This window comes from Phyllobates terribilis, unplaced genomic scaffold (genome assembly GCF_046119375.1).
Source record: "Phyllobates terribilis strain yellow unplaced genomic scaffold, ASM4611937v1 Scaffold_13__5_contigs__length_258822181, whole genome shotgun sequence".
NCBI classification, from domain to species: domain Eukaryota; kingdom Metazoa; phylum Chordata; class Amphibia; order Anura; family Dendrobatidae; genus Phyllobates; species Phyllobates terribilis.
The window spans coordinates 135127415-135144789 of NW_027362773.1; the positions used below are offsets into that span (position 1 = coordinate 135127415).

The 17375-nt window shown below is 44.6% G+C and overlaps 2 protein-coding genes across 2 annotated transcripts in view; both read right to left on the reverse strand.

Moving 5' to 3' along the window:
- The window catches only part of LOC141174072 (uncharacterized), a 369120-nt gene extending 364734 nt beyond the window's left edge, over nucleotides 1-4386 (reverse strand). Inside the window, exon 1 of the mRNA XM_073658713.1 lies at nucleotides 4270-4386. Coding sequence (XP_073514814.1) covers nucleotides 4270-4318 — 49 coding nt within the window. The 5' untranslated portion in view covers nucleotides 4319-4386. The remainder of the gene's footprint in view (nucleotides 1-4269) is intronic.
- A 3776-nt stretch (nucleotides 4387-8162) lies between these two features.
- Nucleotides 8163-17375, reverse strand: part of LOC141173624 (mucin-2-like) — a 42451-nt gene continuing 33238 nt past the window's right edge. The window contains exons 5-6 of the mRNA XM_073657925.1: nucleotides 8300-8369; nucleotides 8163-8185 (exon numbers count right to left, since the gene is read on the reverse strand). Of these exons, the coding sequence (XP_073514026.1) occupies nucleotides 8163-8185; nucleotides 8300-8369 (93 nt within the window). The remainder of the gene's footprint in view (nucleotides 8186-8299; nucleotides 8370-17375) is intronic.

Here is a 17375-nt window from a genome sequence, read left to right on the forward strand (position 1 = left end):
TTCTTCCTTTTTCATGATGCTTTGTTTGATAATTCTAGTGCACGCTGAGATACTCAAACGAAGCGTCATCAGAGGCCTCAGCCACTGCCCCCTTTGTTGCCAGCTCATTACTACTGATCTGAGCCAGCGAGAAAGCGTGCTGTCATTGTGCACATCACACAGTTACAGAGAAGGGACTAGCCCAGTGTAGCATACCTGGCGGCGTTCTTGCATAGGGCACCATCTCCCACTATGCAAGATCGCAAACTTGATCATCAGTCCAGTCTGCTAGCCTGGCTTCTTTCCATGCTGTCTGTTTGTCTCTGTTATGACTGCCTAGGGCAGCGGCCCGGTCACTTCCTGTTTCTTGTAGCTGCTGTGGGCACACCCCTAATGCGTCCTCAGCCTATTGCTGTCATTCATGGATATTTAAACCAGCTTCACCTGGAGGCTGATGCCTGAGCAACGCTATCATTCAGTGTTCTGCCTTTCTCTGAATGTGCCAGGTCCTGTTCTGTTCTTGTCTGTTTCCACCACTCTGGGGACTGTATTCCCAGACTGGCTCCTGTATCTCCTTCAGTAGCAGTTCCTGTCTGAACTGTATCCTAGCCTGTTCGTCCCGCCTTCTAGGGGCCGCATATCTAGACCTGTTGTCTGTGTTTTCTTGCCTGTCTGTCCACCTTCCTGGAGGCTGTATTTCCAGGCCAGTCTGAACACGCTCCTAGCCTGTTCGTTCCACCTTTTCTGGGGGCCGCATACCCAGACTCGCTCCTGTATCTCACTGCAGTGTCAGTTTCTGTCTGAAGACTCAGTTCCTGTCTGAACACTCTCCTAGCCTGTTTCCTGTTTTTCTCTATGTCCGTACCTTCCCTTTTTCTGCAGAGTCTGAACCTGCACCTAACTCCTACTCGTTGTCGCTGTACTTCCGTTTGTGAGTTTAGAAGTACAGACTGCAGACTGCCCGCCTGTCTGCATATCTTTCGTGCCTGCCTATACCCACCAGTCAGTGTGCCAGCCTAACCTGCATGTTCCAGTATTCTCCGGTGTGGGTCAACAGCCATGTCCGGAGTCTGACCTGGAGTAGCACCTGGTCCCTCTGCTCGGTTCCTCCCTGGTGCACTGGCGTCGTTAGCCGTCGTGCGACCTTGGTCGGATCGGGTAGATACTTAGTTACGCCCCTCCAGGCACTCTCCGGTTCATGGTCCAGTGGGATCACTAAACATGCCTATGCCAGTCAGTCCGGGCGTGTGCATAACACCCAGCCCGTGAAATGGGTGTCACTGATGATGCTTCATTTCAGGAAGGGGGCAGGGAGTGAAACAGTGACTATAGCCTCTGCCTCCTGATGACGCTTTATTTGAGTAACCCAGCATGCACTGGGATTCTTAAACGGAGCGTCTTAAAAAAGGAAGTAGGAAAACAAAAAAAATTGTGCATTTAGGGAAGGATAGGGAATTGTTACTTCAAGTATAATAGAAAATAGTTTACATTATGGCACTAAATAGATAGGGATTTAGGATGAAAATTCATTTGTCTTTCAAACCACGCCTTTAGCTAAAGATGCATGCACATTTTATTTCAGGTTCAAGTACTGCACTGGAGTATCTCAGTAGCACAATGTGTAGACCAATCAAGAAATTAATTGGCCACATACTATTCTTTGCTTCAGCCATAGCCACTGGGGAACCATATTTCATCTCTTATGTGTCCTTTTTTACCTAATCTGTTGGTTCAACATGTTTGGCTTTAAAATTAATACTCTGTCACAAGATGTCTATGCTATTTATGTCTGTGTGTGGCTAACCCAATGGCTGTGATGTGAATTGCAGCCCGTCCTTAACCAAATTCTAGAAAAGGTAAGTAAAGGCAAGTAAAACAAATTGAAGGCTATGCGTCTCTTAGCTGACTCTTATCAAGAACGGACATTTCTTCATTTTTTTTTTTTTTTTTCTGCTACTCAGTCCACAAAAAACATGGACATGTCAACAGCCTCATGGACTATTAGAGGTACATTTTCTTTCTGTATAAAACATGAAAAGACATCATATGTGAAAAAAGGATGTCTGAATTGGTTCCCCATCTAGGTGTCTGTCCCAGGGACAAGTAGTCTCTGAATTACTAGTAGGAAATTGATATTAGGTAATTCTCTAATTTTGGACTGGGCAAGTGTCACCTGCTGAAAGGAAGCACAATATATAGCAAAGAGTATAAAATGATGGAGGAAAAAGAGGCAGGAAAAAAATGGAAATCCATGTTTGACATTTTAACAGTTTGTAATAACTGGATGATGAATGGATTTGCAGCTATCTAATAATAGCTTATCTTCCAGCCATGGGGCAGCAGCAGCTGGTTTTCTTCATGCCTTCATTGGGGTTGTGCCTGTCACAAGTCCATCAGGTGAGTGTAACCAGCACTCTCTTACTCTCCCTCCATAGGGTATCACCCTATTATGCGCTCTGTTTCCCACATTTAGATCTACACTAATAATAGCTAGCATAGCTTCTTTTAAAGGGGATTGTCCTGTTAAACCAACCCCTTTAAGGACATCTCAAAAATATGAAGTAATTAATGCACACAATTTTGATTGGCAAACTCAAGGCATAAAAGTGTGTATATGGTAAATAAGGCCTACTTGACAGCAAATGTTATCCTACAATTAGCTGCAATGTACAGTGGGGAAAATAAGTATTTGATACACTGACGATTTTGCAAGTTTTCCCACCCACAAAGATTGGAGAGGTCAGTCATTTTTATCATAGGTAAACTTCAACTGTGAGAGACAGAATATTTTCAAAAAATCCAGAAAATCACATTGTATGATTTTTACAAAACTAATTTGTATTTTATTGCATGAAATAAGTATTTTATACAATAGAAAAACAGAATTCAATATTTGGTACTGAAACCTTTGTTTGCAGTTACAGAAGCCAGATGTTTCCTGTTGTTCTTGACCAAGTTTGCACACACTGCAGCAGGAATTTTGGCCCATTGATCCATAAAGATCTTCTCCAGATATTTCAGGTTTCGGGGCTCTTACTGGGCAACATTGAGATTCAGCTTCCTCCAAAGATTTTCCATTGGGTTTAGGTCTGGAGATTGGCTAGGCCACTCCAGGACCTTGAAATGCTTCCTATGGAGCCACTCCTTAATTACCCTGACTGTATGTTTTGGGTCATTGTCATGCTGGAAGATCCAGACACCACCCATTTTCAATGCTCTTACTGAGGTAAGAAGGTTGCTGGCCAAAATCTTGTGATAAATGACCTCATCCATCCTCCCTTCAATACGGTACAGTCGTCATGTGCCCATTGCAGAAAAGCACCCCCAAAGTATGACGTTTCCCCCATCATGCTTCACGGTTGGTTCAGTGTTCTTCGGGTGGTGCTCATTCTTCTTCTTCTTCCAAATACGGCGAGTGGAGTTGATACCAAAAAATTCTATTTTTGTCTCATCTGACCACATGACCTTCTCCCATATCTCCTCTTGATCATCAAGATGGTCATTGGTGAAATTCAAAAGTGCCTGGACATGTGGTGGTGTGTGCACTGCAGGAATTTAATCCATGACAGCATAGTGTGGTACTAACAGTAATGTTTGAGACTGTGGTCCCAGATCTCTTCAGATCATTGACCACGTCTTCCCATGCAGTTCTGGGCTGATTCCTGACCTTTCTCAGAATCATTCAAAAAGGTGAGATTTTGAATGGAGCCCCATATCGAGGAAGATTGACAGTCATCTTGTCTTTCTTACATTTTCTAATAATTGTGCCACCAGTTGTTACCTTCTCATTAAGCTGCTTGCCTATTGTCCTGTAGCCAATCCCAGCCTTGTGCAGGTCTACAATTTTGTCCCTGGTGTCCTTAGACAGCTCAATAGTCTTGGCCATGGTGGAGAGATTAGAGTGATTGATTGAGTGTGTTGACAGGTGCAGATCAGGAGGGTTTTTTAATTTAAAACAAGGAGGTCTGTGAGAGCCAGAATTCTTGCTGGTTTGTAGGTGATCAAATACTTATTTCATGCAATAAAATGCAATTTAATTATTTAAAAAACTTAAAATTTGATTTTCTGATTTTTATTTTTAGATTCTGTTTCTCATAATTGAAGTGTACCTATGATAAAAATGAAAGACCTCTCCATTCTTTGTAGGTGGGAAATCTTGCAAAATCGACAGATATTATTTTCCCCACTGTATGTCGAAGAAAGCAGGACATAGACGTTACAAACATCAGAATGTACAAACATCTTCTAAATTCTATTTTATTTGCTGTTTACATGAAGATTCATTCTTACCACAAGTGCAAGTTTCAAATGAGGGGTCCAGTACCACGTATAGCTGCATTATGGGTGATAATTGGACCACCACCTGAAGACCAAAGTTGGTTGACTGCACAACAATGAAGAAGGCTGAAGGCTGAAACATGATGTATTTTTCTGAGACTAAATTCAGACAGACAAAAAAAAAATAATCATAGAAAATTAGTCACTTTTTGTTTAAAGCGAGACATTTTCTGCTGTATTTTTTAACTTAGTATTTCTAAAAACTGTGATATAAAATATGGGTTTACCTGACAATCTAATGTGAAAGTGAGTCCCGGACAATTTATCAATCCAGCATATTGAATATTGGTCTGCTGATCATAGTGTCTCCCTGCAAAAAGCCACCGCCAGACATGGTGACAGCTCTGATAGAGAACACTGGAGTACTTGGCTGAACAAGTGCTCCCGTGTATGCAAGACAAGGCCAATATGGCTGCCAGCTGAATGAGCAGCTGACCAAATGTTTGGCTGACAGACATCTAATGTGTATGGTGGCCTTAACACATTCTCATTAATTAAAGTAAGATCTGCCTTTAGAAGGCTGAACTCACACTTCTCATAAGATATATTGTATGTCAAAATTATTCCAAGGCTGACATTCATCCAAATGGAGGTAAAAAAAAGAATCCTTTTTGGCCTCCATTTGGTTTGCCTACTTTTTTCATGGAACCATATAAACAATTTAAGCCACTGCATGGTTATACAGTTGCCTATTTTGGAGGCATCTGTTGGAGGTATATGTGGAGAGAAATAATTTTTATGGTACTATGTGTGGATTGCTGAGAAAAAAAATATTAGTATGTTAGACAATAGCCTCATGCCTAAAATTAAGACTAAATTCTGGTTCCATGTCAATTGAGATAAAACTCATTCACTTTGCTGGTACAGTATAAGGATGGTACGTCGATTTTACTTAGCAGTAGGTAAGTCCGAACTGGCCATTGGGCAAGTTTGGCAAATGGCAAGTGGGCCGGTCTGGCTGATGGCAGCATCGATTTCGACACTGTTAACAGTATCGGTGTCCTCAAGTGCATACTTTATTTTTTTAGTAGGAAAAGGGAAAAAGCCACTGTCAGACACCTCTATCAGTAGATCATCCCCTGCAAAGCCAGAAATATCTAACATTTAACATGTCCAGTTCTTTTTTCTCCACATATCTGCCACCCCCATATATATAAAACAGCCATACATTCCTGCCAAAATTAGCCAGATACTTTAGGCCAACCTTTACTTTTTGTACATGGATCACTTTGATTTGGTTTCACACACAGGGGGGACATAATCATGAGGAAATTATTTGGGGTCAGTTTTTAAACTCATCATACTTTTTATCAATTATTTGTTGACAAAATTATTAAACAGGCACACCATGAATGTTAAATTTAGGGGTGTGAAAGGGCATGAAAAAAAAAACAGTAAAAAACAAGTTCATTCCTTAAAACGAAGTAAATAGAAATAATGGTAAATGATGTAAGGCTCTGGTCATATCATGTCTGAGCCTATATCAAAAGTTAATCAGAAGGCTATTTTTTTAGGGGGTGAAGTAGAGTGGTAGTGTCTTTGCATAGAAAAGTACAGGTAATTCTGTTTATTTTTCTACAAGTAAAAAAAAAATACAGAAATGCTTATTAGTCAAAATAATGCACTATTTGCCTTCTTTCAGTTACTGTGCCCTTTGGATATGTTTAAAGGGAATCTGTCAGCAGATTTTTGCTACTTCATCTGAGAACAGCGTAATGTAGGAAAAGAGACCCTAATTCCATTGATGTATCACTTAGTCTACTGGGTCCAATGGTTGTGATGCAATTAGAGTTTTTAAACGTAGTATGGAGCAGAGCTCAGAAAACGAAGCCCGCCCACACCACAGCTTTTAGTATGCATTGTCAATTAACAGTGAGCTGCTTATCAGAGGAGGGAGACTGGTCAGACCACTTGGCATGAGGGAGCTAGTCTGGGTAATGATAATATCCTGGTGGTCAAACAGGGGCATACATAGAAATCATGGGGCCCCATAGCAGAAGCTCTAATCCCCCCCCCCGCCCCAAATAAATAAATATTTGTCTGTGTCACAGAAGAGCAGATCTCACAACTTTCCAGCCTTTACATAGTAATTTTCCTTCTGCTAAAGTCCTAGATCCCTCTTTCATTTCCCCATAAAGTATGATGCCAACAAAAGTGCCCCCCAAACACAGTATGACACCCCCATGGTGCCTTCCTCCACATTAGCCTCCACATGCACAGTATAATGACCCTACAGTACCCCAATTCAACTCTCAAGGCAAAGTATACATACAGTATAATGGCCTGCACTAGCCTTCCAAACAGTATAATGGCCCCCCACATAGCCCTCAAAATATTATAATGGCCCCACATAGCCTTCCATAGAGTATAATACGCCACTGATAATCCTCCATATAGTATTATGCGCCCCCCATAATCCTTCATATAGTATAATGAACTTCCCATGGTCCTCCATAGAATATAATTCACTCCCCACAGTCCTCCATACAGTATATTACACACCCCATAGGGTAAAATGCCGCCCCCATATAGTATAATGCACCCCACAGTCCTGCAGTATTATGGGCACCACATACTCACTGATTTTTAAAATACTGTATATTTTAAATAAGCCGACCCGTGTACAAGCCGAGGCCCCTAATTTTACTACAAAAACCTGGAAAAACGTATTGACTCGAGTGTAAGCATAGGGTGGGAAATGCAGCAGCTAATAGTAAATTTCCCAATCCTGGTAAGTATGGCACCCCTCATCCCCCAATCCTGGTATGTATGGCACCCATCATCCCCCAATCCTGGTATGTGTGGTCTCCTCAATCCCCCAATCCTGGTATGTGTGGCCTCTTCAATCCCCCAATCCTGGTATGTGTGGCCTCCTCAATCCCCCAATCCTGTTATGTGTGGCTTCCTCAATCCCCCAATCCTGGTATGTGTGGCCTCCTCAATCCCCCAATCCTGGTATGTGTGGCCTCCCAAAACCCCCAATCCTGGTATGTGTGGCCTCCTCAATCCCCAAATCCTGGTATGTGTGGCCTCCTCAATCCCTCAATCCTGGTATGTGTGGACTCCTCAATCCCCCAATTCTGGTATGTGTGGCCTCCTCAATCCCCCATTCCTGGTATATGTGGTCCCCTCAATCCCCCAATCTTGGTATGTGTGCCCCCCCCAAACCCCCAATCCTGGTATATATGGCCCCCTCATCCCCCAATCACTGCACACACAAAAAAAAATAAACACTACTCACCTTCCTTCCTCACCTCTCCTCCAGTGCTGCATCCTGTTTCCTGCAGCTCATGTCGGCATCTGAGCAACGCGCGCTCTCAGATCCCGAGGTGAGCTACTGCTGCCGGCATATTCACTCCTCTCCATGCCAGGACTATGGGCATGGAGAAGCGTGAATATGCATTTTCTTTAGTAGCAGGCACTGTCAGCAGGAGCTGCGACTCAGCGCTCCTCTGTGCCCACTACTAAAGAGAATGAATGTTCCCTCTTCTCCACGCCCATGGGAGTGGAGAAGAGGGAATATTCATGTTCCTTTAGCAGCGGGCACACGTGATGTGCTCCGCTCCGCCGCAACCTGCCTCCCCCCACCACTATCCACCAATACTCACCTATACAACTTGTCCCCACGCTGCTTGGGTCACCCCGCTGCTTGGGGCCCCTTGGCTCACGGGCCCCCCGTGGTCACAGGCCCCATAGCAGTGGTGGTACACCACTGTGATCAAATATTCATTGTATGGAAACAACGGCACACTGCTTGATAAGTGCCACATCCTTGAAGTCTGTGTCTCAGCCCTACTTAAGCCTATCCTCAGATTGCATAGCAAAAACCTGCTGAAAGATTCCCTTTAATGCCAATGCCAGGCGGTTCCTGGAGTATACAGCATATGTAGAGATTAAGTGAACAAAGCATTTTATTTGAACATGTGATTGGTTTGTCACTATCACAACCTATTCTCTATCATTGAAAGTATCAGTCTTATACCTGAATGTACAGGCAGCGTACTAATCATTCCATTCACAAAGACTTGGCCGGAATTTGCAATATCCAGTCTCTAAAAAAAAGAATACAAAATATATAAACTACTTCAAAGTACATTTTTATTGCTGTTGCTGCACAGCTTTTAGTGGAAAATGTAAATGTCAATTTTGTATTAAATAGATTATTGCAGACAATTTTAGGTAAAATATAACTAGAATGTTTTTGAACATAACACAGACTGTTTAAAATGACTAATTGTTACAAAATTTTCTGCATATATTTCACATTTTCAATACGTATGCTAAAAAATTTGTTACAAAACATAGTTCTGTTAACTGTACAGTTATTAGCACCTACAGAATCAGGAGTATTACGATCAAAGTATCTACAAATATATAAAAAATTATTGAAATTATTATAATTATTATTTATTTCTATAGCAAATAGCACGTCAAGTTGTGCAGCAGCTGGTCTCCTCTCCTCCACTCTCTGGCCATAGGTAATTACCTAGTATGTGCACAATATTCAGTATAATCTGTTGAGATTTTTTTATTATTTTGTGATCCTTTCGGCATTGTGGGATGAGACTTGTAGATATTTTTATGGCTATTACAGTGTGCATTACAGATATTCTCTGGTCGCTGGTTCATATCTGCAGTTGTGTATAATTCATTGCACATTTATTGTATATGTGCCTATATAATAATATTTTTTATTTCTATAGCGCCTGCATATTCCTCAGCACTTCACAATTTTAGAGGGGACATGTACAGACAAAAAAGACATTAAAGAATAACCCAAACTCAGATGCAAAAAGAAGTGAGGGCCCTGCTCGCAAGCTTACAATCTATGACATGCATTTCCTACCCATGTATATGGACTTGTAACAGAGCCACTGCTGTGCTTTGCTGTTTCTTGCATTTCTGTCAATGTTATCTATTGATTTTACTACAAACAGTATTTTTGCTGTTTTTTGTATATATTTTGTTGATTTCAATACATTTTGCTAGATACTCGGATCATAATACTCCTTCTTGTGACGCTGAAGGTGCTATTAATTCTTTTGAAGAGATCAGTGATTTATTATTTTGAGGGTTTCTATTTTATATAAATGTACAGTAATTAGTCTATGAGCGAAATTAAATAAGACCTGTGATTTTTACCCCAGCCTGGAATAAGATTCGCCTAATTTATCCAGAGGTGAACATGCTCCAGAAAATCAAACCACAGGCGCAGAGTTACACTATAATTCAAACGAATTTTTATCATACATTAGAATAAATTTATTTCTTGGGCAGTGCATGACCCTGAATCCTTCTGCTAAGCTTGATCACTTTATATAAAATATATTTTCCACTGGTTGTAAAAAATGTTAAAAAAAAAGTGTTGCATGATAGCAAACAGAGATTGTGGGGAACTGAGGCAGAAACTATATTTCTGTATACCGTATTTTTCGCTTTATAAGACGCACTTTTTTCCCCTCAAAGTGAAGTGGTGAAGTGAGCAGCCAGCGGGCTCTGCACCGGCGAGCTCTGTGATGCGGCCAGTGGGCTCTGCAGTGGCGAGCTCTGTGATGCGGCCGGTGGGCTCTGCAGCGGCGAGCTCTGTGGTGTGGCCGGTGGGCTCTGCAGTGGCGAGCTCTGTGATGTGGCCGGTGGGCTCTGCAGTGGCGAGCTCTGTGATGCGGGCGGCGGGCTCTGCAGCGGCGAGCTCTGTGGTGTGGCCGGTGGGCTCTGCAGCGGCGAGCTCTGTGATGCGGCCGGTGGGCTCTGCAGTGGCGAGCTCTGTGATGCGGCCGGTGGGCTCTGCAGCGGCGAGCTCTGTGGTGTGGCCGGTGGGCTCTGCAGTGGCGAGCTCTGTGATGTGGCCGGTGGGCTCTGCAGTGGCGAGCTCTGTGATGCGGGCGGCGGGCTCTGCAGCGGCGAGCTCTGTGGTGTGGCCGGTGGGCTCTGCAGCGGCGAGCTCTGTGATGCGGCCAGTGGGCTCTGCAGTGGCGAGCTCTGTGATGCGGCCGGTGGGCTCTGCAGCGGCGAGCTCTGTGGTGTGGCCGGTGGGCTCTGCAGTGGCGAGCTCTGTGATGTGGCCGGTGGGCTCTGCAGTGGCGAGCTCTGTGATGTGGCCGGTGGGCTCTGCAGTGGCGAGCTCTGTGATGCGGGCGGCGGGCTCTGCTGCGGCCGGGCTGTTCATTAACTTCATTATAGCAGCAGCACGCAAGCAAGCACAACGCCACTAAATCCTCCTCCCCCTATGAAGGCCCGGATGACGTCGGCTGCATTTAGTACTCCGCAGCAGCTGGGACCTTCAGAGAGAGAGGAGAGAGGACAGCGATTCTCCTTCCCCTCTGCAGGGCTGGATGCTGATTGGTGGAGGGACCTGTTGCTAATCAGCCTCCACTAGTGATGAGCGAGTACCGTAATATTCATAATCGCTATACTCATAACGAGTACTTTGTAATAATCGCGTATTCGTTCCGAATAGCGAGTACAATGCAAGTCAATGGGAAATGCGAGCAATTTTCTGCTGGACCCAACAAAGGGGTCTGGGGGCCTGAGGAAAAGGCTGAAATGGATGGGAAAGTGATGAAACAGAATGGGAAGAGCCTGGAGAATATGCCTGCATGCATTTCTGACTCACATATGGTTTCTGGGAATAAGTTTGTCGCAGTATTACGCCACTTTTACAGACACACAAGAACAACTACCAAACCTAGCTTAAATTGCATTTAACAGGCCAAAAAGGTTAAAAAACTGTTTTTCCTGCACAATCACTTTTATACAAGGCTAAATAAACCAGATAAACAAAAAAAATATCCCATTTAGCGCTTGTTCACGCATACTGTTGTGGCTTTTGTTCGCCTTTTACAATTGGGAGGGCCCTGACTTTCACATTATGTAGGTCCCTCTGTCATACATCATTTTTAGTTCGCTATTCCCCAGCACTTTACAAGCACAGCTAGAACGTATTAGTAGTTATGTTGATCTTTGAGCTGAGAGGCCTCAGGTGGCTCTGTAACATGCGTTTTGGAGGGACAGCTGTTACTAAGACATTTGGGCGGTCCCTCAATCATTGACACTCAGATAGTGGAATACATATTCAATAGCAGTTTACAATGTGCCCATTGTAGCGTTGGGCTTGACCCTCCTCCTCCTCCTCCTCCACCACCATGTGACACTGCGGCCCTAAATTCAAATGTTCAGCGGGCCTGCGGTAGCTGACTTTTGTGAGAGCCCTCGTGTGGCCCTGTAACATACATTTTGAAGTGTCCTCCTCTAGAGATTTTGGAGGTCCCTCTTGTGTACAATACATTTGAGAGTGCCCTCACTTATTCATATTGTAGGGCCCTCACTCTATTATTTAACTCATTTAAGGGCAGAGACTACAGAGAAAAAGGAAAAGAGATATGAAGTACTACAAGGTAGCAGTAATTGCGGCCTGCGATCCGCAGGTATAGCTGAGCTCTGTGAACCGGAAAAATAAAGCTTCACTAGTCAACTGGATGACGAACTCAAATATATCACTTGTGCAAGTCAATGGACAAAGGATATATGGTGCCCCCCCTCCAGGATGGGTTGGAGAAGCTTCTCCAAATGGCTCAGAGATTTTGATTGTCAATATTCCCCAGATTATATAGGAAGAGATACTGTACTACTTGATCCAGTGCAGAATGTGCATCGTATTTTCAAAAATTACTCCTGGGGGCTGTGTCATAGGTGAAGGAAGATTCCATGACAAGGGCCTCCCTTGACAAACATTATATACGATGGAGTACTGTAGTAGTTGTGGCCCTCAATTCAAGTTTTCAGAGGGCCATCAGTCGGTCATCAACAGTCAGTGTAAATTTCTATTGAATATGTATCCCCTATCTCAGTCACAATTTGGCACAACCTGTGACAAGAGCCTCCAATGACAAATATTACTTTGGTAGTACCACTGTACATTCCAGATTTGTCCACTTCACAATGTGCATAGTGTTTGTAAAAACTAGCCCTATGGGCTGAGTGAAAGTTGACGCAGGAGGCCACCATCCCAAGGGCCTCCAATCACAAATAGTAGTTAGGCTGGAGTAGGAATACTGTCCTGGTTTGTCCACTGCACAATGTGCATAGGGTTTGTAAAAATTAGCCCTATGGGCTGAGTCATGGTTGACTCACTATTTTGGCTGTGACAGCTAGCTTGGCTTGTGCCATCAACATCTGATAATCTGTCAACAAAACCCAAAATGCCAAAATAGCCTGTTGTTAAGGGATGTGAACGCGAACATGGTGTTGTCAGTGGTGCGCGAGAAGGCACTCAGTCTGTGTCAGGTCAGAAGAAGCTTGATGCATTCACTATGTTCCTGGAAAAATTTCCCAGTCTGGAACATAAATGTGTGTGGAAGCCAGAAGAGTGAGAGCAGATTCTGTCTTGGATAGAAGACAAGGCCTCTACGCATTTGCCAAGCAGCAACAAATCTTCCATGACCACAGAGTCTACTGTGGATACACAGAAAGCTGGCCCATCCAATCCTGAAGCTGGTTCTCCTTCCTCCCGCCATTATCATTTACAGGAGACATATGACCCCAAGCTTGTCCACTCCGAGGATCTGTTTGGTACCTATCTTCTGGTTGGCTCTGGCCTATCACCGTGCAGCTTTGAAGAGGGACAAGAGGAGGTGGCATGCGTTGATGCTCAAGTATTTGAGGACATACGGCCAGAAGAAAGCCACTTGGAGGAACGTCATTTACTGTCTCCAGAGGTGGAGGCTGATGATGATGAGCCACAGTTGCCATCAGGTCAGCCTACAATGTCAACTGGGAAGGAGGATGAGATGGAAGACGAGGTGGTCGATGATGAGTCCACAGATCCGACCTGGAACGTTGGCACGCATAGCCATGACAGCAACACAGAGGAAGATGGATATGTATCACCAACACAAGCACCAAGGGGTCGTGGTTTGCCCAGAGTGAGAACTGGGTCAACTGTTCTCAAGAGCATCCCCGCTGTGCGCCAAGTCAGGGCAAGGAGGCGTTCAGCTGCTGTGTGGAATTTTTTTTCTGAAAGTCCTTCAGAGAAAAACATTGTAGTCTGTAGCATCTGCCATACCAAGTTGAGCAGAGGCCAGGGCAAAGGCAACCTGAGCACCACCAGTATGCAAAACCACATGGCAGCCAAGCACCCCAGTAGGTGGGCGGAACACCAGGGTACCAAATCTGCATCTGCAGATCAAACCAATGGTATGTTGCCTGGGCTATGTCCTTCAGCATCTGCTGTTCACGTAGCAGGCACTCATACCTCCTGCTCACAAACTGCTGTTGCTCACACACAACAAACATTAATCACATCCACTTCCTTGTCCCAGCGAAGCGTCCAATTGTCCGTGCCTGAGAGCTTGGAAAGAAAGCGTAAATACCCAGCCACCCATAGGCACAAATACTAAACTCGCACATTGCCAAATTGCTAGCTCTGGAGAATTTGCCATTTAGGCTTGTGGGAACACAGTCTTTCCATGATCTCTTGGCTGTGGCTGCTCCAGGATACAGTGTTCCCAGCTGCCACTATTTTGCCCGATGTGCCGTCCCTGCGTTATACAAGCACGTGTTAAGCAATCTGAACCGTGCTCTCACCAAGGCCGCAACCGGGAAGGTCTACCTAACAACAGACACCTGAACAAGTTGTTGGGGACAGGGATGATATATTTCTGTCACGGCACACTGAGTGAACCTGGTGGAGGGTGGGACAAAGGTGCAAACTGGAACATCAGACATCCTACCCACACCAAGAATAGCAGGCCCAACTTCTGTCAGGGTTTCCGCCTCTTCATATTCCACTTCCTCTTTCCCCTCCTCCTGGTCCTCATCCTTTGCTGAATTACCCTCCCCATCACTGCCAAGCTGGGACCTGTGCAGCAGCCCATCAGCAAAGCAGCAACATGCTCTGCTGAAGCTGATCTGTTTAGGTCAGAAAGCACACACTGCAGCAGAGCTTTTGCAAGCTTGAAAACAACAGATCGATCAGTGGCTCTCCTCACTGCACCTCCAATCCGGTCTGGTCGTCTGCGATAATGGGCGTAATTTGGTGGCGTCTTTAAAGGTCGGCAAGCTGGTACACGTGCCATGCATGGCTCACGTGCTGAACCTAGTTATTCAGAAATTTCTGAAAACTTACTGTGACTTGCTGTACCTATTTGAGAAGGTATGCCATATTAGCGCCCATTTCCACCATTCCTCTACTGCTTTTGCTGCTTTTACAGCACAGCAAAAGCGCTTGAATTTGCCATGCCACCGACTCATTTGGAACCTGCCAACGCGGTTGAACTCAACCTATCATATGGTGGCGAGGATTAGTGAACAGCAAAGGGCAGTAGCTGAATACTAGCTTAAACATGTCCGTCAGACTGAAAGTCAGCCACCACACATAACAACTGTCGAGTGGGTGTGGATCGCTGACAGTTGTGAGGTTCTTAAGAACTTTGAGTACTGTACCAACCTCGTGAGCGATGATCAGGCTATTATCAGCGTAACCATCCCACTGCTGTGTCTCTTGAAACAATCACAGCATAATCTCAAAGAAGAAGCTTTGAGTGCCCAGCATGTTGGTATGGAGCCAAATATCCCAATGGGTGATACTACCCAGCCCAGCCAATATTCTGAGGCAACATTGGGTGATGAGGAGGAAGATGAGGAGGGAGAGGACTTGTTTTTCTGTGCTACCAAGGGGACTCGTAATGCTCCAGAGGGGACACCCAACCCAAGCTTCATGTCTGTCCAGCCTGGATGGGCTGGAGAGGAAGAGGTGGAGCAGGAGGAGGCGAGTCAGCATGAGGAGAAGATGGGTACTGTTTCTACTGTTGGGGACACAGAACATTTGCCTTTTTGCAGCTTGGCACAGTTCATGTGTAAGTGTATGTAGCAAGACCCTTGCATGATACACATTTTATCCAACAATAATAATAATAATAATTTTTATTTATATAGCGCAAACATATTCTGCAAAACTTTACAATTAAGCGAGGACATGTACATATAATAAATTCAATACAAGGTAATACAGTTTAAACAATTAGATTAGGAGTGAGGTCCCTGCTCGCAAGCTTACATTCTACAAGGAAATGGGTGGGCACAATAGGTGAAAAGTGCCTGTTATTTCAGGTCTGGTGATTATAATAAGTAGGCATTTTCATGTAAATCTGCATGATAAGGTCATTAGCCAGTATGCTTAAGTACAATAATCAAGTATTGAGTGCAGTTATCGTGTGCATGGAGGGTGCGGAGACAGGTAAATAGTAGGGTGCAGATTCTGAATAATATTTAGAAGGAGGGAACAGGGGAAAGTTAGTTTACTGAGTAGTTGAGGTGGTAGGCTTGTTTAAAGAGATGGGTTTTTAAAGTGCGCTTGAAGACGTGGGGGCTAGGCATCAGTCGGATCATCTGGGGTAGAGCATTCCAGAAAATTGGTGCAGCATGAGAGAAGTCTTGGAGACGGAGGTGCGAGGTTCGGACTATGGGGGATGTTAGACTTAGGTCATTTGTAGAACAGAGGTCATGTGTAGGGCGATAGGCAGAGATGAGAGAGGAGAAATAAGGCGGTGCAGAACTGTGGAGAGCTTTGTGGGTGAGAGTGATGAGTTTATATTGGACCCTGTAGCGAATGGGCAACCAGTGTAATGACTGGCACAAGGTGGAGGCATCGGTGAAACGGCTGGACAGAAATACGACCCTAGCTGCTGCATTCAGTATGGATTGGAGATGAGAAAGTTTGGTAAGAGGGAGATCGATCAGAAGAGAGTTGCAGTAGTCCAGACGAGAGTGAATAAGAGCGACAGTAAGAATTTTAGCAGTTTCAAAGGTGAGTAAAGGTCGGATTCTTGAGATGTTTTTAAGATGCAGGTGACAAGAGCGACCTATAATGGTTGGCCACCTTTCTCGATCCACAGTACAAGGAGAAATTTCCTTCTCTCCTTTTGGAGTCACCATAGAGTTTTACAATGGAATTGTTCAAGAGAGCCATTGTAGATCAGTTGCTGAAAACATCACCCTCAGACAATGCTGGTGGCAGAGGTACCAGCTCTTTTCAACACCAAGGAATAATGGGGAGAGACACGAACACCAGAGGTGGGGGGAAATGTGCACAAATTGGGCAATTTTCAATAAACCAGCACAACAGCAAGGGCTATCTGTGCCTGTAACAATGCCAAGGAGGGATAAGTTGCAGAACATGGTCAAGGGGTACTTAAGTGACCATACGTGCGTCCTTTCTGACGCTTCAGTTCCCTTTAATTATTGTGTGTCTAAGCTGAACACTTGGCCCGACCTCTCCTTATATGCTTTGGAGGTTCTGGCCTGCCTGGCTGCTAGTGTGGTGTCAGAGCGTGTTTTCAGTCCAGCTGGGGCAATTATCACTGATAGGCGCACACGCCTCTCCACGGAAAATGCAGACAGACTTACTCTGATTAAATTCAACAAGGACTGGATATCTCCACAGTTTGTAATCCCTCCAGATAACAGCAAGCCAACCTAAATTCACCAAAAATGCAGATCATGCTACTGCTGTTAACATCACCCCCTCCCATAAAAAACAGTTTCCTTCCTTCGTCAAGGAAACCCTTTGCACATTGTGCAGTGGACAAACCAGGATAGTATTCCTACTCCAGCCTAACTACTATTTGTGGTTGGAGGCCCTTGGGTTGGTGGCTTCCTGAGTCAACCATGACTCAGCCCATAGGGCTAATTTTTACAAACCCTATGCACATTGCACAGTGGATAAACCAGGACAGTATTGCTACTCCAACCTAACTACTATTTGTGATTGGTGGCCCTTGGGATGGTGGCTTCCAAAATAGTGGGTAAAATGGCCTGGTGCGTGCTTGGTAGCAGGCAGTAGGAAATGTTTGGACTACTGCTTTGTGTAGGGCACTAAACGCCTTTTAAGTGGACTAATGTGGACAGAAGACAGGCTGTCACCCCTAAAACAGTGGGGAAAATGGGCTGGTGCGTGCTTGGTAGCACGCAGTAGGAAATGTTTGGACTACTGCTTTGCATTGTGCACTAACCGCCTTTTTAAGTGGACTAATGTGGACAGCAGAAGCCAGGCTCTGACCCCT